Below are 23,106 nucleotides of genomic sequence, written 5' to 3' on the forward strand. Positions count from 1 at the left end.
TTTCAGATGAGGCCTAAAAATTATATAAGTGTCAAACAAGCTTTGCTAGAAGTTTCACCACCTAAAACAGCCGAAAAGGGTTTTGTGGCTTAACAAATTTAATATGTACAAAGAACCCTATTTAAAAGCTTGTAATCCTAAGGCCAACACCCAAATTATGAGCCCTATTGCAGTCTAAGGAAATTCACTTCACACTGTCACAGCAACGAAAACCATGACTGAACACGTTCACTCTGCACGCCCTCGGGCCCCACGACCCTGTAGAAGGCACCGCAGGGCACAGGGACAGAGCTAATAACCCATTCTCATTAAAAACGCACCAACTGCAACAATCCAAGTTAAAACCCACAACCCCTAGTAGGAATACCAGTTCTGTGGTTTCAGTGACAAAGACGGTTTGTGTGCTTGGATACGAAAGGCACGTGAAGTATGACAAGCGATCCGTTTCGGAGACTTAAAGATAGGAGGGCTTGCCCCTTCACTTAGCAGACCCCCTCCTCGGTGTTAGCCAGTGGTTAGGTGCTGGGGGATCCGCTGACTGAGACTCGGACAGGTAGGTGGGCATCCTGAGGAAGGTGACTTTAAACACAGGAGTAAGCACCGGAGCCGGCAGGACTGCCCTGGTCCCTGCAGAGCAGGACAGACAGAGCCGGGTTAGGGCCTTGCGGGGGAAGAGACAAGAGTTCCTGCAAAGGGAAAGGGGCCACGTGCATGAGAGGAAGCGAGAAGGGTGGCGGGGTAAAGTGCGCAGAGGAGAGCGGCATCACAAAAGGCCTCTGTGCCAGGCTCAGAAGGCAAGGGGTCCCCAAAAGGCCGCTTTTAAGAGCAACGGCAGGCAAGGACGCACCCAAGGTTTAGATACGTGACTTGGGAAGGGACACGGAGAACAGGCTGGGTAGCTGTGAAACCGAGGCAGGAGACGGTGTGAAAAAGATCCAGCCAGACAGTGAGCCCCCGGGGACAAGGCGCAGACAGGAGGCGAGGGAAACCCTGATTCTGGCTTGTAGAAGCATGCGCACGGCGCGGGGCAGCGGAGGGGGCGTGCTCCCCCGGGACCGCACAGTGGCCCCCAGGACCGCACAGTGCCCCCCGGGGCAGGAGGTTCAAGTCCCTCCTCCATGAAAACCCGGGAGGGGAGGCAGAGGCAAGCTCAGGTTAAAATGCACGACCCTATCAGCAGGTAGGGAACTCCAGGGTTGAAAACAAAGAGGAGTGGAAAGTAGTTCCGTTCCCCTGGGGGCTCTGAGGCCCAGCCATTGCCAAGAGGAAGCTTCCCTGAAGATTAAGCCGTTACTGCCTGCAATTACATCTTTCAGAATGTTGCTGAAAGGTTGAGATCGTCTTCATGTTCTGACTCAGGATCGGCCTCTTAACTGATGGAGCCGGTTTCAGGAGCACACGTGTTGCCGCTGCTACCAGACAGAAGTACATTAAAAACCACCACCACCTTCCCTGGACACCCCAGAGCCAGTCAGTATGCAGGAGTTTGACATAACCATTTTAAAAGCGGAAATAACATACTATTTATACTTTGCCAACGCTTAAATTTTTCACATTCTAACAAACTGACCCCAAAAAGGCTTTTCAGAGATGCTTCCAGAGAGCAGCCAGTTCTAAGGGCTGAAGCCAGCCAGCTCCCCTTTTCTCCCGCCACTGAATCCCCAACAGCAACCCTTCTCAGCAGAGGAGCAGATTACTGCTGATATCTGAGAACACCCAGGGGAAAAATGGGGATGGAGAAGAGCGAGGGGAGAAAGGTTTTCAAATATTGCTTTTCTGGCTTTCAACCAAGTACAATTACATAGCATTCACAGAAGATGAAGTCAAGATAATATAAACAAAATCTTCAGTGAGGCCAATTACCCTAAAAGCTTTCCCAAACTCTGTCTGAGATCACAGGCAAGCTGCTCTAGAAACCCCACGCCCCAGAACCTACAGTAGTCAGCGAGGACCCCGCCCTGGCTAGTCAGGAGGGAAACACAGAGCCCCCTTCTCTGTCTGCACTCTCTCCAGTGCCAGAAGTCAAGGCCACCGCCACTTTTCCGAGAACGTACTGAGACTGTTTTGTGGTCAAATCAATTGCCCAAGTTAGCAGCTGTTCCTCTACACAGGTTCTCTCAGAGACAGAGCATTCATTCTGTGGAATTCACATGTGCCGCCTCCACTGACTTCCAGTTCACCTCGAAGTCATTAGCGCTGGCACAGCAGAGTAGTAATTAAAATGAAAATCACAAAACTGTTTGAAAAATGTGTAAGGACATACTAACGACTTTATAAATAAGGTTAAGAATAAAGGGTGTTAAAATAGCAGAGCAGGGCTTCCCTGGTGGCTCAGTGGTAAGGAATCTGCCTGCCGATGCAGGAGACGCAGGTTCGATCCCTGATCTGGAAAGATCCCACACGCCACAGAGCAACTAAGCCCGTGTGCCACAGTCACTAAGCCTGTGCTCTACAGAGCCCAGGAGCCACAAATACTGAGCTCGCGTGCCGCAGCTACTGAAGCCTGAGCACCGTAGGGCCCATGCTCCACAGCACGGGCAGCCGCCACAACGCAACGGGAGGGCAGCCCCCAGTCACTGCAGCTAGAGAAATGCCCGAGTGGCAATGAAGACCCGGCACAGCCAAAACTAAATAAAATAAAAAGTCAAAATAGCAACACCGCCCTACTATTGGACTATCGTCCAAAGTATAAAATAAACATCCATGACATAAATAAGTGACTGAACAAATCAATAAGAGAGAACAGACATAGCTCCCATATGGAGGAATTCTAAACAATTTATGCAAGCGGAGCTTATTCTCCTTAATGACTTGCCTCCAAAGAGGGCAGTACGGAAAGAGGTAAGCAAAGAAGCTTCCAGTCGACAAACAGTAACTCAGCCAGGTGGTCAAGGTCAGCACTGAAGGGGTGTCACATTGACAGCCAACACCCTTGCTATATGACAAGAACGGCAATTTGTAACTGAGGTCTTCCTCCCCCATAACCTCAATCTAACCACGAGGAAAAACCTCAGACAACCCCAAATTGAAGGATGAACTCCTCAAAACTGCCATGGTTTCGAAAACAAGGGAACTCTGACCGACTGTCACAATGAAAAGGACCTTGAGACACGACAACTAAAAGTCACGTGGGTTCCTGGACAGGATCCTAGGACAGAGAACGTCAGGGGAAAACCAGGGAAATCTGAATCAAGCGTGGAGTTTAGTTCACAGTAACATACCCACATTGGTTTCTGAGTTGTGATCAATGGACCACAGTCACATAAGGGATTACCACTGGGGTAAACTGCGCCAAGGGTAGACAGGGAACTCTCTGTACCATCTTTACAGCTTTCCCATAAACCTACATCTATCCTAAAGCAAAAGGCTTAATTTAAAAGTAGCAAGAGGGACTTCTCTGGCAGTTCAGTGGTTAGGACTCCGTGCTTCCACGGCATGGGGACACAGGTTCCATCTCTGGTTGGGGAACTAAGATCCCTCATATTGCATGATGCAGCCAAAAAACACTTTTTTAATTGAAAAAAAAAAAAGGAGCAAGAGAATCTACGAGCTTTGAAAGTACTAAAAATCTTCATTTTTAAAAAAGTTCCAACTGCACAGTAGAAGGTAAACGAACAGTAAGTACGTAGGTGACTGACCCATCACAGGATGTTAGATTTACAGAGAATTCATAGCGAAAACTCCAGAAGCAACATTTTCAGAAAATGGACACAGAGAAGGTTTTCTGGTTGCAGCATCCAACCTTCATCATGGTCTTGCCTTTACACAAAAGGAAAAACATTCAACAACATCAACAACAGAAAAACCCAAGAGGCTTGGAAGTCCAGCAAAAAGGAGAGCAACTAGGGATGAAGCAACAGCAAAGCGCTGGAATACTGGTCCTTGAGAAGACTGAAACATACAGATCGGGGTTGAGCCAGCAGGGAATCGTGATGAAGGAGTTCTGAAGTCAGCTCGGCAGTGGCAGCTGGTGTTTTTTCAATGGAAGAGACTGAAGCAAGCTCTGTGGTGCCGAGCTGCAGACTGGCTAAAGTGCTGGGTGTTCCACGGATTTTGCCACAATTTTTTTAAATGGAGAAGAAAACAGAGTGCACCACAGGTAGGACAGGTTAAGTGCTATTTTACAAATAAATTAGCAGGAGCACATAGTCATACACCCCCGTTAACTGCCTGTGGGTAGTAAGCAATCACAGCGCAAAAGGCCTCTCACTAAGCTGCTGTCCGTAAGTCTGAAAGCCACTAACTCAACGCCCCCTACACCCGCACGCCAACTATCCACATCAAAAGAGGAAGAGGGCAAAATCGACTCCATATCTCTAAGTATGGCGGGAAACTGGTGAGAAGAAACTAGTTCTTATTAATAAGAAAGAAGCATCTGTGAAAGCAGAAATCCAGGGCAAAGGTACAAAGGACAAGGCCCCTGAAGACGCAGCCTGGCCTCCCTAGCCCACACCCTAGCTCACACTCACCCCCTAGCTCCCAGCAGCTCACACTCACTCCCGAGCTCACAGTGCCTCCTGTCTCATCAAGTCTGAGATTCCTAGGAGGCAGCCAAGCAGAGTTCCCGCCTGCCCTGCACTAACCTTTCCCATCATATCATCGCTGCTCCAGGCTTCTCTCCATCTCCACAACTGAGTCAACCCAAGTGCACCGCAGAACTGTCCACGCCCTCTGTCCCCACCGCTGCCAGCCAAGCTAGAACCACCGTCAGCACTCAGCTGTTCTTGCTCCCAGACTGTGACAAACTTCAAGCTTTGACCCATATATTTAAGTAATCTCAAACATCTAAAATGTTACATATACTGTGAATCTAAATGTTGGCAAAAAATGTAATTTCTGACATATTGTAAATACTGGCAATTTTAATCAGACTCACACTTCTAAAATTATATTCAAAGGAATCTAAATACCACTGCAATAACTTTCATCATCATCAAAATATACAGATGGACTTCCCTGTATTGCTGGATATTCTCTCAAAAGGATTTTAACCTAAAATAGCTTTATGTTCAAAGCCTCTTTCAACAAAACCATGGGCTCAAACTGAGGTTTCAGGATTTTTTAAAATATCTTACGACCACAGGATCTAAGTTGTTCTTTTTTTTCTTCTGAATCATCATAATTTTATTAGCACACAACTGATCAAGAAACTTTACAAACTTTCATAGGTAATTGAACATAATTTTATCAAAACTGCATCCTTTAATGAGATGAATAAACTGTCTTTTCCCTTCTAATTGATTTATGTGAATATTACTGTTAGAATGAGACAAGTTTAATTAGCATCAATTTGTTCTTATTTTTCTTGTCCTTTTTTTTTTAATGCAAGCACTGAGAAAGTTTGTTCATATAGATGTGAATGGAAGAACCACCTTTGGTACAGCACTGTCCCTCCATGCTCTAACCTCCCTCAGCATTTTAGCCAAAAGTCTATCATTAAAAATAACTTCTAGGAGAAAATATTTGCAAACAAAGCACCTGACAAGGGATTTATCTCCAAAATATACAAACAGCTCATGCAGCTCAATATTGAAAAAACAAAAACCCCAATCAAAATATGGGTGAAAGATCTAAACAGACAGTTCTCCAAAGCACACATACAGATGGGCAACGAGCACTTGAAAATATGCTCAACATCACTAATTATTAGGGAAATGCAAATCAAAGTTATAATGAGGCATCACCTCATACCGGTCAGAATGGCCATCATCAAAAAAATCTACAAACAATAAATGCTAGAGAGGGTGTGGAGAAAAGGAAACTCTCTTACACTCTTGGTGGGAATGTAAATTGGTACAGTCATTGTGGAGAAGCGTAACAGCTTTAGTTTTAAAAAACTACCATACGACCCAGCAATCCCACTCCTGGGCATACATCCAGAGAAAACCACAATTCAGAAAGATACATGCACCCCAATATCCACTGCAGTGCTATTTACAATAGACAGGACATGGAAGCAACCTAAATGTCCATCAACAGAAGAACGGACACAGAAGATGTGGTGTACACACAGGTACCATGGAATATTACTCAGCCACAAAAAGGCACGACACTGCACAATTTGCAGACAGGAGGATGGACACAGAGACTGTCATACAGAGCAAAGGAGTCAGACAGAAAAACACTGTATAGTATGGTTAATGTGGAAGCTAGAAAAATGATACAGATGCGCTTACACGCAAAGGAGACACAGAGACCCAGACACACAGATCCTACGGACCCCAGGGAAAGAAGGGGGAGTGGGAAGAACTGAGAGATCAGGGTTGACATATATATACTACTGTGCATACAATCTGGAGGAGGGCGCGGCAGCCCACTCCAGTATTCCTGCCTAGAGAATCCCATGGACAGAGGAGCCCAGCGGGCTACAGTCCACAGGGCCCAGCTGGATACGACTGAAGTGACTCAGCATGCCCAAGTGCATGTGTGAAACCGGTAACTAATGAGGACCAAACCCGGAGCACAGGGAACTCTACCCACTGCTCTGTGGTGACCTACCCGGGAAGGAAACCCAGAAAAAGGGCATGTAGGTGTATGCTTAGCTGACTCACTCTGCTATATAGAACACTGTACAGCAATGTTCTCTACAGCGTTCTAACACAACATCATAAAGCAACTATACTCCAGTAAAAATTAATAAAAAGAAACAGAACTTTTGATAGTCTAAACAACTGCCAATTTGGTTGGGTCCTCCTTCAATTTTATAGAAAGTAAAGACGGGAAAACTACTAGAGTTACCAATGACCCTGTGATCCAATCAGAGTTAAATCATTTTCTCCTAACCAGTAACAGTATTTTAAACTGTCCCTCTGTCCAAGGTGAAGCACAAAGGAAAATGAGGCCCCTGTCAAAGGCATGCCTTTCTTCGGCAAAGCAGAGGAGTGAGATTGTGAGAGAAGAGGTGGGAAACGATGACCTGCAATCTCAGATCAGTTTCCGCACAGTACATGGATGCTGGGAATCCAGAAGCTGATTCTCTGCAACATATCCCCTTGCCCAGGCATCACTTAGAGAGTACTGAGGTCCTTCCAAGGCACCGGATATCCCAGTTTGACAACAGTGAACCAAGCGAGCCCTGGGACACTCTCTTAAAAAATGGAGTTTCCATCTTTTGATTTGCCGGCCACTTTTAACCACTCACCTCACACTTAGAAAAATAAAGCTGCATCTCGTCCCTGTGGCCTCCTCTCAGGTCCCGCCTCACCCCTTATCCTACAGAACCGCACTGGCCGTCTCCAGGCCCCTGCGCCGCCTCCAGTGCCTCCCACCGCGGGCCCTGGCACCCTCCCTTCCTTCCACCCAGCACATGGCTGCTCCCACGCATTCCCACACTTCAGCTCCAGCATCACCTCCGACCACCTGTCCCCGTGACGACCTCACTCATCTCTCCCACAGCAGTTGAATTATTGATAGTTCTTATTATCAACATAACTATTTTGCTTTATTTACAGTAATGTCTGACTTCCCTACTGCACACAAGCAGGTCTTAGTCAAAGTGTTATGTGCGGCTTCCAACATCGTGATGACCAACAGGTGTGTGTAGACAGAACCGAGCGTGTACAGCACGGAGCGTGCAAGGACGTCACAGGAGCGTGAAGTTGGGACGGGGGATGTCTCCAGAGCTTTCCGTGCAACTTCATTTGAAAACAAAACCGTACTATTAGAGAGTCCAGATACCCCAAATGTCAAAAAGAAAGGTTTCTCACAGGTATTATTAAATACATAAACACATATTCCGAGATGTTCGGCAGCATCCAAAGCGGGCAGGGAGATTACCCGGATTCGCTCCCATCCTTTCCTTACCTCTGATCTTGAGACTGCTCCTCTGTGTCGTCTTCAGAATCACCCTATTGAGAAAGAATATGCTTTAACAGCTGTTTCAGAGAAACACTCCATCTCCCCCCAAAAAAATAAAAACTTCTTCAAATGCCACGAGGGTGATGAACTTGTCTAAAACAGTGCCTGCCACACAGCACACACTCAATAAGTACTCACTAGAAAAAAGAATGAGACTAAAATGCACCACTGACAGCCAGACCCTGCAGATGTGCCCTGCAAGCAGACAGCCTACCTGTTTAAAACTGCCGCCAAAGCACGGTCTCAAAGCTGGCCGGACACCACTCTTCTCTCCAAGAGCCTTTTTCTGATGTTCAAGTTTAATTGCATGAGACAAAGTTTAATGATGATTAAAATCCCCAAATACAAAAGCTGTACTGAATAGCTCAGAATCCCCTATATGAACACCCGATATATGTCGACTCCAACATAAAGAAGCTGGCCATGCTATAAGTGGCATAAACGTTGCACTCCGATCCACTTCCAGAATCTCCGCGACCTACCATGCCACCCTGCGGCCAGGAGACACACACCAAGAGGGTAAAAAGAGAAGGCACTCGCGACAGGAGCAAAGGGCAGACCCAGCTCAACGCTGCGTGGGTGGATGCGGGCACTCATGCCCTTGCTTTCTGTCCTCTCCCGAAGCCTCACCACGGGCAGCTTTCTATCCAGCCCTCCTCCTCCTCCGTACCCCACCCCCAGCCCCCCGCTCTCCCTCCCTGCCTCCTGAGCCCAGGCCTCCACGCACTAACGCCCTCTGACTGTTAACCTGCCCCTGGAGCCACAGGGCCCAAATCCCTGTCTGTAGCCCAACCTCTCACTTAAACATGTTTAGTTCAATGCCCACCTTCCTATGAAAGCTGAGGCTCAAACAAGCTAGGTCAGACCCCACAGGACAGGCAGGACCAGTTAACTTAGCTGCAGCCCCACCACTAAACAGCTCCAGCGTCTATACACCATCTCCCCGGAAACAGCCACACCAGACTCGCAACGTCAGGGGTGCCTGCCAAGGGCCCACTCATGTCCAGGAGGCCATCACACCCCCTGACCCCTGGGCAAACCTGTCACCCCCAAGCAGAGGATCTGTCCCCTCAGCAGACCTGTCCTTCTCCACCCCTTCTGCCTGCAAATGAGCCCGACCATCAGCACCCAGGCCTACGCGACCACTGCAACAGGCTTTCCCGGCTAGGGAAGGCTGCTGCCTTTCCCGGACGTGAAGAAAAGGAAACCCTCCTCTACCGCTGGCGGGAATGGGCATCACAGAGAGTATTCCAGAGGCTTCTCAAAAGCTAACAACAGAACTAATATATGCCCAGCAGTTCCACTCTTGAGTATACATCTGAGAAAAACAAAAACACTGATTGGAAAAAGATACATGCACCCCAGTGTTCACAGCACCTCTATTCCCAAGAGCTAAGATATGGACACAGCCCAAACGCCCATCAACAGATGAATGGATGAAGATGTGATACACACACACACACACACACACACACGGGATACTACTCAGCCATAAAAAATGAAAATAAGACAGAGAAAGACAAGTACTGCACGATATCACTTGCATGTGGAATCTACAAAAATTACAACTAGGAAATTAAAAAAAAACACGCTGATATAGAGAAGAAACTAGGAGCTGGCACCGGAGAGGGACAAGATGGGGGCAGAAGAATCACTTCAACTTATCTAACGCTGACATTAGTTCTACCTCAGTAAAGAAAATTTAAAGATTGCCTACAAAATCAAGACAGAAGGAGAAAAGATATCTACGTTAACACATATGCGTGGGATCTAAAGCAATGGTGCAGATGAACCAGATAAGCAGAGCAGGAACAGAGATGCTGACATAGAAAACGGACTCGCGGCCACGTGGGGTGGGTGTGGGGAGGAAGCTGGAAAGTAGGGCTGACAGATATATATGCCACCATGTGTAAATCCGACTGCTAGTGGGAAGCTGCTGTATGCACGGAAGCTCAGCTTGGTGCTCTGAGACGACCTAGAGAGGCGGGAGGGTGGGAGGCCCAAGAGGGCAGGGATGCATGAATGCATATAGCTGATTCTTCACCACTGGAGACACGGGTTCAATCCCTGGATCAAGAAGATCCCCTGGAATAGGAAATGGCAACTGCCTCCAGAGGAGGCTGGTGGGCTACAGTCCATGGGGTTGCAGACAGTCAGACATGACTGAGCAACTCAGTACGAACACGCACTCACACACACACAGCTGATTCGGAACGCGCACTCACACACACACACACAGCTGACTCGGAACGCGCACTCACACACACACAGCTGACTCGGAACGCGCACTCACACACACACAGCTGACTCGGAACGCGCACTCACACACACACAGCTGACTCGGAACGCGCACTCACACACACACAGCTGACTCGGAACGCGCACTCACACACACACAGCTGACTCGGAACGCGCACTCACACACACACAGCTGACTCGGAACGCGCACTCACACACACACAGCTGACTCGGAACGCGCACTCACACACACACAGCTGACTCGGAAGGCGCACTCACACACACACAGCTGACTCGGAACGCGCACTCACACACACACAGCTGACTCGGAAGGCGCACTCACACACACACAGCTGACTCGGAAGGCGCACTCACACACACACAGCTGACTCGGAAGGCGCACTCACACACACACAGCTGACTCGGAACGCGCACTCACACACACACAGCTGACTCGGAACGCGCACTCACACACACACAGCTGACTCGGAACGCGCACTCACACACACACAGCTGACTCGGAACGCGCACTCACACACACACAGCTGACTCGGAACGCGCACTCACACACAGCTGACTCGGAACGCGCACTCACACACACACAGCTGACTCGGAAGGCGCACTCACACACACACAGCTGACTCGGAAGGCGCACTCACACACACACAGCTGACTCGGAAGGCGCACTCACACACACACAGCTGACTCGGAACGCGCACTCACACACACACAGCTGACTCGGAACGCGCACTCACACACACACAGCTGACTCGGAACGCGCACTCACACACACACAGCTGACTCGGAACGCGCACTCACACACACACAGCTGACTCGGAACGCGCACTCACACACACACAGCTGACTCGGAACGCGCACTCACACACACACAGCTGACTCGGAACGCGCACTCACACACACACAGCTGACTCGGAAGGCGCACTCACACACACACAGCTGACTCGGAACGCGCACTCACACACACACAGCTGACTCGCTTCACTGGACAGCAGAAACTAACACAGTGTCGTGCAGCAATTACGCTCCAAGAAAAAAATAATAATAACATGTTAACAAAGAGAAAGACCGCCGCATTCAACCCATCCCGTGTGTCAGTCACTGTGTGGCCCATCTTCCTCAACATCAGTCATGACTTACAAACCCAGCAGTCAAGGTCGCCACGTTAACCTCTGCTCAAGAACCTGGCTCCAAGCTCCTGAACTGGGAACTGAGCAGCCGACACTTGCCTTTGACACACTCACCCCAATCTCTACAGCCACACTTCAGCAGGGCTCTGGCTGCCATTCAAAACACAAGCATAAAACATGCCCCCCTGTGACAGTGTGTTAATGCAGGGCTCCAAGTGGACCACTGCAAAGAAATAGAAGAAAACAACAGAATGGGAAAGACCAGAGATCTCAAGAAAATCAGAGATATGAACGGAATATTTCATGCAAAGATGGGTCCAATAAAGGACAGAAAGAGCAGAAGAGATTAAGAAGAGGTGACAAGAATACACAGAACTATACAAAAAAGGTCTTATGATCTAGATAATCAAAATGGTGTGGTCACTCACCCAGAGCCAGACACACCAGAGTAGGAAGTCAAGCGGGCCTTAGGAAGCATCACTACAAACAAAGTTACTGGAGGTGACGGAATTCCAGCTGAGTTATTTCAAATCCTATAAGATGATGCTGTGAAACTGCCACCCTCAATGTGCCAGCAAATTTGGAAAACTCAGCAGTGGCCACAGGACAGGAAAAGGTCAGTTTTCACTTCAGTCTCAAAGAAAGGCAATGCCAAAGAATGCTCAAACGACCGCATAATTGCACTCATCTCACAAACTAGCATAGAGAAGGCAAAGGCACCCCACTCGAGTACTCTTGCCTGGAAACTCCCATGGACAGAGGAGCCTGGTAGGCTGCAGTCCATGGGGTCGCTAAGAATCGGACACGACTGAGAGACTTCACTTTCACTTTTCACTTTCATGCACTGGAGAAGGAAATGGCAACCCACTCCGGTGTTCTTGCCTGGAGAATCCCAGGGACGGGGGAGCCTGGTGGGCTGCCGTCTATGAGGTCGCACAGAGTTGGACACAACTGAAGTGACTTAGCAGCAGCAGCAGCAGCACACGCTAGCAAAGTAATGCTCAAATTCTCCAAGCCAGGCTTCAACAGCACATCCACTGTGAACTTCCAGATGTTCAAGCTAGATTTAGAAAAGGCAGAGGAACCAGAGATCAAATTGCCAACATCCACTGGATCACAGAAAAAGACAGTTCTTGCTTTTTGTTAGTTTCCTACTTCATTGACTACACCAAAGCCTTCGACTGTGTGGGTCACAACAGACTATGGAAAATTCTTCAAGAGATGGGAATACCAGACCACCTGATCTGCCTCCTGAGAAATCTGTATGCAGGTCAAGCAGCAACAGTTAGAACTGGACATGGAACAGACTGGTTCCAAATCAGGAAAGGAGTACCTTAAGGCTGCATATTGTCATCCTGTTTATTTAACTTATATGCAGAGTACATCACGCAAAATACGGACTGGATGAAGCATAAGCCGGAATCAAGATTGCCGGGAGAAATATCAATAACCTCAGGCATGCAGATGACACCACCCTTATAGCAGAAAGTGAAGAACTAAAGAGCGTATTGATTTCTGAAAGTAAAAAGAGGAGAGTCAAAAAGTTGGCTTAAAACCCAGCATTCAGAAAATTAAGATCATGGCATCCAGTCCCATTAGTACATGGCAAACAGATAGGGAAACAATGGCACTATTTTTGGGGGCTCCAAAATCACTGCCGATGGTGACAGCAGCCATGAAATTAAAGGACGCTTACTCCTTGGAAGAAAAGCTATGATCAACCTAGACAGCGTATTAAAAAGCAGAGACACCACTTTGCCAACAAAGGTCCATCTAGTCGCAAAGCTGTGGTTTTTCCAGTATTCATGTATGGATGTGAGAGCTGGACTATACAGAAAGTTGAGCACCGAAGAACAGACACTTTTGAACTGTGGTGCTGGAGAAGACTCTTGAGAGTCCCTTGGACTGCAAGGAGATCCAACCAGTCCATCCTAAAGGAAATCAGTCCTGAATATTTATTGGAAGGACTGATGCTGAAGATGAAACTGCAGTACTTTGGCCACCTAATGCGAAGAACTGACTCACTAGAAAAGACCCTGATGCTGGGAAAGATCGAAGGTGGGAGGAGAAAGGGACAACAGAGGATGAGATGGTTGGATGGCTCACCGACTCGATGGACATGAGTTTGCGTAAGCTCCGGGAGTTGGTGATGGACAGGGAAGCCTGGCATGCTGCAGTCCATGGGGTCGCAAAGAACATGACTGAGCAACTGAACTGAACCAACATGTCCATCCCAAGCTCCCTAACTATCCCTTCCCCTCATCCTACCCCCTGGCAAGCATAAGTTCATTCTCTTAAGTCTGTAAATGCCTGTTTTGCAAAGCAGTTAATTTTATCATTTCTTTCTAGATTCCACATATAAAGGATATCACATGATACTTCTTCTCTAACTTCACTCAGGGACAGTTTAGGTCCGTCCATGTTGCTGCACATGGCACTGTTTCATTCTTTTTGATGCTGAGTAACAGTACATTGCACACAGGTAGCACAGCTTCCTGAGGAATTCCCTGGATGGTGGACAGTGAGGCTGCGCCCATGTCTTGGCTAGTGTAAACAGTGCTGCAAGGAGCACTGGGGAGCACCCATCCTTTCAGATCACGTTTTTCTCTTGATACTCGCCCAGGAGTGGGACTGCAGAGTCATAGGCCTACTCTGACCTCTTCAATTAAAACTGTAATTCCTACTGTCCAAACCTTCCTCCAGTCTGCCACCACAGTATCACTGACGCCCTTCTAACAGACTACATAACATACAATTTTTTCTGTTTCTCATTCATCATCCATACGCCTCCATTAAACAGGCAGCTCAGTGCGGGCAGTGGTTTTCTTTCCTTGTTCTCTGTGACAGCCTCAGCACCTCAAACAGTGCTCAGCCCACAGGATGTGCGTCATAAATGTCTGCAAGGCCGAGTACAGTCTGTTTCCTAAATACTAGTGAGTACTGCCCATACCTGTCAGAAGGCTATTATCAAAAAGGCAAAAGATCACAAAGGCTGGAGAAGATGCGTAGAAAAGGGACCCTCAGGCACTGTTGGTGGGGTGTAACGCGGTGCAGCCACTATGGAAAACAATACGGAGGTTCCGCAAAAAGTTAAGACCAGAACTACCGTATGATCCAGCAATTCCATGTCTGAGATTCATCCAAAGAAACTGAAACACTAACTTGAAAGGATATATATATACACACACACAAATCTAAGTTCACTGAAGCATTGCTTACAGCAGCCAACACAAAGACGCAACCTAAGATGCAATCTAAGTGTCCACTGATAGATGGATGAAGGACATGTGATGTGTATGCACGCTGGAATACTACCCAGCCATATTAAAAAATGAAATCTTGCCATTTGTAACAACAGGAACAGACTGTGAGGGCACTATGCAAGGCGAAATAAGTCAAAGACAGACCAGATTCCATATGATCTCACTTATCTGTAGAATCTTTAACAAACAACAACAAAAAAACACAGAACGCCAAGTTCACAGATACAGGGAATAGACTGGTGGTTCCCAGGGGCAGGGGGATGGGGGTTGGGCAAAATGAATGAAGGCTGTCAAAAGGTGCACAAGGCTTCCTTTATCAAATGAGTACTTTGTCACAAGGATATAATGTAGAGCCTGGTGACCACACTAAATAATATTGTACAGCATATCTGAAATCGGCTGAGAGAGTAGATCTTACAAGTTCTCATCACAAGAAAAACATTTTTGTTACTAGCTATGGTAATAGAGCTTAACTAGACTTATTGAAGACTTCCCCGGTGGTGCAGTGGTTGGGACTCCAGGCTTCCAATACAGGGGGTGCGGGTTCAGTCCCTAGTTGGTGAAGGAAGGTCCATATGGCAAGGGCAAAAACTAAAAAATAAATAAAAGTAAACTAGACTGTGGTGATCATTTGTCAGTAGCTCCAAATATAGAATCATTACGGTGTAAACCTAGAACTCACGGAACGTTTTATGTCAATTATAGCTCAACAGCCTTCCCTGGTTTTTTCCAATTAAAAATGTTAATAGCAGTAAACTATTTTTTTTTAAACTCAATTAAGCAAATATTTAAAATTTGAAACTGAACATCCAATTATTTCTCTTAAGACACGGGCACTTTATCAGCACCACAGTATTTTTCTGGTCAGCCAGTGTAAAACTCATACAGGAGCAAGGGCGCCAAAAGCCCAATCTCACGCTGAACATCTCCAGGGTTCAAATTCCACGACTGCTGCGTGCTTATCACCTTGGACAAGTAACTTAACCGCTATAGGGTCTCAATTTTCTCATCTGAAATCGGCTCTCAGCACTTCATAGCTTCTGGAGTCTTAGCATGAGTTAACATCCGAGGGTGTTATAGAATGGGAAAGACTAGAGATCTCTTCAAGAAAATTATACAGACACCAAGGGAACATTTCATGCAAAGATGGGCACAATAAAAGACAGAAATGGTATGGACCTAACAGAAGCAGAAGATATTAAGAAGAGGTGGCAAGAATACACAGAAGAACTGTACAAAAAAGATCTTCATGACCCAGATAATCACGATGGTGTGATCACTCACCTGGAGCCAGACATCCTGGAATGTGAAGTCAAGTGGGCCTTGAGAAGCATCACTACGAACAAAGCTAGTGGAGGTGATGGAATTCCAGTTGAGCTATTTCAAATCCTGAAAGATGATGCTGTGAAAGTGCTGCACTCAATATGCCAACAAATTTGGAAAACTCAGCAGTGGCCACAGGACTGGAAAAGGTCAGTTTTCACTTCAATCCCAAAGAACGGCAATGCCAAAGAATGCTCAAACTACCGCACAATTGCACTCATCTCACATGCTAGTAAAGTAATGCTCAAAATTCTCCAAGCCAGGCTTCAACAGTACATCAACTGTGAACTTCCAGATGTTCAAGCTAGATTTAGAAAAGGCAGAGGAACCAGAGATCAAACTGCCAACATCCACTGGATCACAGAAAAAGGCAGACAGTTCTTGCTTTTTGTTAGTCTCCTGCTTTATTGACTACACCAAAGCCTGACTGCGTGGATCACAAAAAACTGTGGAAAATTCTTAACAGAGATGGGAATACCAGACCACCTTACTTGCCTCCTGAGAAATCTGTATGCAGATCAAGAAGCAACAGTTAGAACTGGACATGGAACAACAGATGGGTTCCAAATAGGGAAAGGAGTACATCAAGGCTGTACATGGTCACCCTGCTTATTTAATTTATATGTAGAGTACATCGTGTGAAATGCCAGGCTGGATGAGCACAAACTAGAACCAAGATGGCTGGGAAAAATATCAATAACCTCAGATATTCAGATGACACCACCCTTATGGCAGAAAGTGAAGAAGAACTAAAGAGCTTCTTAATGAAAATAAAAGAGGAGAGTAAAAAAGCTGGCTTAAAACTCAACATTCAAAAACCTAAGATCATGGCATCTAGTTCCATCATGGCAAACAGATGGGGAAACAATGACAGACTTTATTTTCTTGGACTTCAAAATCACTGCAGATGGTGACTACAGCCATAAAATTAAAAGACGCTTGCCCCTTTGAAGAAAAGCTATGACAAACCTAGACGGTATATTAAAAAGCAGAGACATTACTTTGCCTACAAAGATCTGTCTAATCAAAGCTATGGTTTTTCCAGTGGTCGTGTATGGTCCAGTTGGACCACAAAGAAAGCTGAGGGCCAAAGAATTGATGCTTTTGAACTGTGGTGTTGGAGAAGACTCCTGAGAGTCCCTTGGACTGCAAAGAGATCCAACCAGTCCATCCTAAAGGTATCAGTCCTGAATGTTCATTGGAAGGACTGATGCTGAAGCTGAAACTCCAGTACTTTGGCCACCTGATGCAAAGAGCTGACTCACTGGAAAAGACCCTGATGCTGGGAAAGAGTGAAGTCAGGAGGAGAAGGAGCCGATAGAGGATGAGATGGTTGGATGGCATCACCGACTCGATGGACATGAGGTTGAGCAAGCTCCGGGAGTTGGTGATGGACAGGGAAGCCTGGCGTGCTGCAGTCCATGGGGTCACAAAGAGTCAGACACGACTGAGTGACTGAGCTCAAGAACTCGAGGGTTTTTAAACAATGCCAGCAGTATTTATCCCATGTTAGTTAGTATTTTTTGACGTTAACAGTGGAATCTGATGCAACCAAAAATAAACCTCTATGACAAAAAGCTTTCCAAATAGGAGGCGGTGCTTCCTGGCCTGGAGCAAGAGGCTATTTCCTTAGTACCTGAGATACTCACTCTGCCATTTCCTGCTTCACTTTCCACCCCTTTCCGTTATCTACACGCTCAGGCTCAAGAGGGTAAAATAAACAAGCTGTGGGATCTTTAAAGGCAGAAACGTTTCTTATTCAACACTGTACTCTCTGAACCCGGGTCAGCTGTTTGCTAGATGGACCAACCAGGCCAGAAAAGCGTGGCCTCCCCATCCCATCCCGTCCCACGCCGCCCCATCCCGTCCCACGCCGCCCCAGCCCGTCCCACGATGCCCCATCCCGTCCCATGCCATCCCAGACCAACACGCTCCTGGACCAGGTAACAGCTGCTCCTCCTCAGCAGCCATGTTCATGGCTCAGACCTTATGAGTGAGGCTTCTCACCCCAGCAAAGGCTGACAAGCCTAAATTAATAAATTCTAGATTGTCCTTCTTGCTCCTAGAACTAACAGAAATGTGAGTATTAATAAGAAGAACTCAATGCCTAAGGTAGTCCATCGGCCATCTTTGAGAAGGACTAACCTCCTAAACAGAGAACTAGACGAGATGCTGACCACTGCTCCTCTTTCAGCAGGAAGAACCCCCGAATGCCCACTGTAGACACAGCATCGTTGCCACAATGGGGCCACCGAGCGTAGATGCCCAAACTCTCTCAAGGGAAACCCAATTAGGGCAACAAGGCATACACAAGAGAAAGAAAACAAATCTATACACTCAAAGAACTCAGAGAGGTTAGAGAAATGTAGATCGTGCCAATGCCAAGGTAGGGGTCAGGAAGGGCCGGTCTTGGATAAATGGCAAGGCAACAGAATTCGGGCTTTCATTCAGCAGACCCGTGTTGGGCCTAGCTAGTCAAGGGGCAGACGAGCGTCCCCGAGGACCAAGCAAGGCCGTGGACAAGGTCAGATCACAAAAGGCCTCAGGCCCAGCGTAGGTCCAACGGTTCACAGGGAATCCCAGAAGTTTCTGATCTTGAAGGAAGAGTAAGAAGGGGCACAAAGCAGTGTCTTGCACACACGCAACTACTTCTTGGCAATAAAATATCTGACGAAAGCACTTGCTTGGGAGTTGGCATGGTGAAAGCCTGGATGAAGCACAATCAGAGGAGAGGGAAAATTCTGTAAATCTAACCGTCAGATAATGTGTTTTCTTCTCGCTTCTTGTTATCATCACAGATCAAGTTTTAATGTCCTTAGATCAAAATATTTTACAAAACAAGAGTATATAACAAAAAGATATGAATAATATAACTTATGTATGCAATTGCTGGGCACAGAATAAGTGTGAGCTGCTCAGTTGTGTCTGACTCTTAAACCCCATGGGCTGCAGCCTGCCAGGCTCCTCTGTCCATGGGATTCTCCAGGCAAGAATACTGGAGTGGGTTGCCATTCCCTTCTCCAGGGGATCTTCCCCACCCAGGGATCGAACCCGGGTCTCCTGCACTGCAGGCAGACTCCTGCAATAGTCTGAGCCACTATGCAATTGCTAGGCACATACTATTGCTCAGTTATCCGCACTGGCTCAGCCCCTTCAAAGCAGGAAAGCTGTTCCACACTCTCCAGTGACGAAATATAGGGGTCAGATGAGACTACTGCCACAATAATAGGAAACCTGTATTAAGCACTCACTAAGTTCAAGGCACTTAATCAGCACAAAATCCTGAGATCAGCACCACTATTAACACCGTTTTGCGGATGAAGAAACAGAGGACAGAGAGGTGGGAAGAATGGAGCCCCAAGTCAAACCCTGGAGGTCTGGCAGTTTATAACAACTCAATTATATCTGGCTTTACTAATGGTGCATTATTCGAGTTCTTGGTCCGTTAAGAGAACCATTAGAAAAAGAAAAAAGGCCCAATCGACAGAAAAACATTTCCAAAAGAGATACCTGTGCAAATAACAAGTGTCGGCCAGTGTTAGTATTCAATTTCGTAACACCTCACATCTTCGGACACTCCTATTTGACCAATCACTGACAAATCTTAGTTTCCGAAGCCATCTTTAAGTCTTCCTGAAAGCAACCCAACTTACAAATTCATTAAGCAGAAAACAAATTCAAATTTAAATAACACCTATAAATAGTCTACTTTGAACTGACTCCATAACACACGAGGGAACTTTTTCTGAAAAAATTCAAACTACTTTGAAAAGAATTCCCTAAAAATAACTCTCTCCAGAATTCTCTGCAGTTTACACTTATACTCACACACACACACACACACACACACACACACACGTCCATGTGCCATTTAGATAGATATGCAGCTTAGATAGATAAATATAAATAGACCCACATCTATCCTTACCCCGACCCAGGTATATGCACGGTAAAGCAACTTCAAAAAAATACACATACACACAGAGATGAAATATTTAGAAAATGATTTTGAACATCAGTTTCACTTTCATTACAGCTTTGATAAAAACAGCTTAGGTATAAACGCTTCCATTGAGAACATTCCAGAGGGACAGCTTCTAAAATTCTAACACTACTTTACCAAAACAAACTATATTACACATATCAGCAAAACCAGAAATTAAGAATTAAACAAAATCACTTTGGAGCCTATAAATAAAATCATTCATCATATCAGAGACGGACATTTCCACCTCTGAGGGCAGTGACTGAGCTTTCAACTACTGCTGTAACAAATGAAAGTCTGTAATTTACTTTCCTTTCAGTCAGGGTTGGCTTTCAACACTGACCAGTTAAGAGGTAGAGGGTACAACTGAGTAAAAATGCAAACATGTATAGATATACGCCAGTGCTTCTCAACCCAGGCAGTTCTGCTCCCGAGAGACATTTGGCAATGTCTGGAGACATTTTTAGCTGTCACAAATTGGGGAGGAGGGGGGGAGGGACAAGGGGGAGAGAGAAGAGTGAGCCACTGGCTGGCATCTAGTGGATAGGGGCAGATGCTCTAACAGCACGCCAGCCCCCGACAATAAAGAATTCTCCAGCCCCAAATGTTACTAACACCTCTGCTGAAAACTCTGATATACACAGATATCACCATACTTTATTTGTTAAAAGTAAATATGTCAAATGTTAAATATGGTTCTCTCATCAGGAACTGAATGATTTCTATTTTGTTCTTTTTATCTTACTACATTTTTTAACACTACACATTTGCCATTTACAGTGGGGCCGGGGAGCGGGGATCCATTTAGGAATAAACTTTTAAGAGAAGGACAAACTGTTTGATCCCTATCCCAACAGGACTTTTTCTCCAGGGACTGGTCTTATGTAGCACCCTGGCCTTCAGCAGAAGGGTCAGGAAATTTTTCCTCTAAAAAAACTACCTCTCCACCTTGAAGCTGTTATTCATCAGCCCTGTATTAAAACGAATATTCCAAATATCTAGCAGCACTCCGAAATGTAAAACTGCACAGCGTCACCAGTCAATTTCCAGCTACACATCCTGTTTTCTAAACAGCCACAAGAGACAACATAGAATTAAGTGCTACCACCAATGGAGGAAGTAATGAACATCCTCGAAACTACCGCACACAAACTGCCTATTCCCTGAGGATTCAAACCACTCCCCCACCTCCCCAAAACATGGATCTCCCATGCTGGGCATGCATACTGTCGCTGCTTAAAGACAGTCGACAATATTATATTTAAATATGCACATCTGCAGTCAATGAAAATTTCTCAATTTCTCCTACAGTTAAAAAATCTTCAACACAAAGGCTTTGCCTTACTCTTTGGCACTGGTAAACCCTGCATGATGCCAAATGTCCAGCCAATCTTCACCAACGGTTTTTGCACGTGCCATCATTATATCTCGTGGGGTGGGAGTGGGGGCATTAAATACGAGTTCTTGATACGAGGCTGTATTTTAACACAAATTATAGGCACTTGGAAAAGATCCAAGATCACCATCCTTTAAAGTCCCATCTTCATCCAAACAAAGCATTTCTGCAATAAACCCTGCATCTTCCGGTGGTCCTCAGGCACACAGCAGGCTCACCGAGAGATCAGGGCACGGGCCCCTCACCCACCCTGGACCACCGCCGGCCGAGGGGCCCGCCCTGTCCCTGGGCACCGGCGCCGCGGCCCTGCTGAGGTGGCCTCGGCTCCCACCTCCTGAACTTGGGGCCGGCGTGACTCACGCCCTGTCACATGGCGCGGGAGGAGGCCGCGCAGGCCACCGTGGCCAGGTGTTCAGGCTCGGCCCGACCCTTTATTTGTCTTGCAAAGTGGCTCGAGCGCCCGCGCCGCGGGGGGGCCGCGGCCTCGGAGCCTCTCCCCCTCCCCCCGCCCCGCTCCCCCGCAGCCGCCCCGTCACCTCGGCAGTCCTCACCTGAGTGGGCAGCAGGAGGTCCCCTTCCTCCGCCTGCCACAGCTCCACCACGTTCGGCATGGGCTCGATCGCTGCACCAACACCAAAAAACACACCGCGGTTTTAATGCACGGAAAAGAAACGCTTCCTGTTTCCCGATCGTCTCCTCCGTGCACCCGCCTCACCAAAACAAGCCTCCCTTCCCTTCCAGAAGCGGAGGCCACCCGAGGAGCCAGCCGCGGATCAGAACACAATGCACCCGGTGGGAGCCGGCAGCCCCTCGGACTGTGAGAAGACGGCGTGCGGGCTCGCGGGCTCTCGCGCTGGGGGGAAGGCAGGCCACCCCGCGGGACTCCAGCTCCGCATCCCGTAGCAGCTGCGGCGGGCGAGTGCGGGACGCGGCCCTGGCGGCCGGGCTCCGGGAACAAAGCTGCAGGAAACCGGGCCGCGGCGGGGCCCCAGCGCGCGCCACACAAAGCGGGGGCTGCGCCCGGGGCGCCCGGGGCCCGCGCACAAAGGCTCCGGGGCGCGCGCGGCTAGCGGTCCGCGCCGCGGTCCCCGAGCCCCGCGACTGCCCGGCTTTCGAATGGCCGGGGGCGCGGGAGCGGACGCCGCGGGGAGCGGAGGGCACCAGCCCGGAATTGCAGCCGCTCTCCTTCCCCCTTTCCCGTTCCTCCCCTCGCCCTCTTACAGATCTCAGCGGTTCCCCCAAAAGAAAGAGGGGGGGCGGGGTGGAGAGGGGAGCCCGCGGAGCGGCGCCAGGCTGACCTTGTCCCTGAGCCCCTCCCGGGCGGCCGCAGGGCAGGAGAACGTGGAAGACGCCCAGCAGGAGGTTCACGGCCGCGGCGGTGCGGCGGTAGCAGCCGGGCTGCGGGCGTCGGGGCCCCGCCATGCTGCTGCTCGCGCTCCTCTCGGCTGCTCGCCGCGCTCGCCGCCCGCTCGCTGGCGCCCCGGCCGCCTCGCCCGGGCCCGCCCCCGCGCCGCCCGCCCGCCCCGCCCCGCGCCGCCGCGCCGCCCCCGCCCCGCCGCCGCCGCAGCTGCTGCCGGCCCGCCTCGGGCGCGCCGCTGGCTCCGCGCGTGTGCGCCACTGATAGGGAGGGACGGAACGCCGAGGGGCGCGGGGAACGTGGACAATGCGAACGCCGCGGCCGCCGCCCCGCCCCGCGCGGAGAGCACGGCCGTGGGCCCGGCCTGAGGCCCCTCGGCGGCCGCCTCCCCGAGGCGGGGGCTCCGGGCATTTTCCGCGACCGTGACAGGGGCTCTGATGGCCGGCGGGAGGGCTGCCGGGCCACTGTCGCCAGGAACTTTGGGTTGGTTTCCGCTTGGTTTGGGCACGCGGGCCACGATCGCGTTATGACCCACAGGG

The 23,106-nt window shown here is 48.4% G+C and overlaps 1 protein-coding gene across 6 annotated transcripts in view; it reads right to left on the reverse strand.

The window, feature by feature from the left end:
* Positions 1-22,735, reverse strand: part of TMEM131L (transmembrane 131 like) — a 174,517-nt gene extending 151,782 nt beyond the window's left edge. For 3 of the 6 annotated variants that reach the window (XM_069557296.1, XM_069557295.1, XM_069557294.1), the window contains exons 1-3: positions 22,509-22,729; positions 21,762-21,832; positions 7,804-7,847 (exon numbers count right to left, since the gene is read on the reverse strand). In XM_069557296.1, the coding sequence (XP_069413397.1) occupies positions 7,804-7,847; positions 21,762-21,832; positions 22,509-22,632 (239 nt within the window). In that variant the 5' untranslated portion in view covers positions 22,633-22,729. Of the gene's footprint in view, positions 1-7,803; positions 7,848-21,761; positions 21,833-22,508 lie in introns of all 6 variants that reach the window. The other 3 variants (XM_069557298.1, XM_069557297.1, XM_069557299.1) reach the window with 2 other exon arrangements.
* Between the last annotated feature and the right edge of the window lie 371 nt (positions 22,736-23,106).

The sequence above is a fragment of the Ovis canadensis genome, chromosome 17 (assembly GCF_042477335.2).
Source record: "Ovis canadensis isolate MfBH-ARS-UI-01 breed Bighorn chromosome 17, ARS-UI_OviCan_v2, whole genome shotgun sequence".
Lineage (NCBI taxonomy): Eukaryota > Metazoa > Chordata > Mammalia > Artiodactyla > Bovidae > Ovis > Ovis canadensis.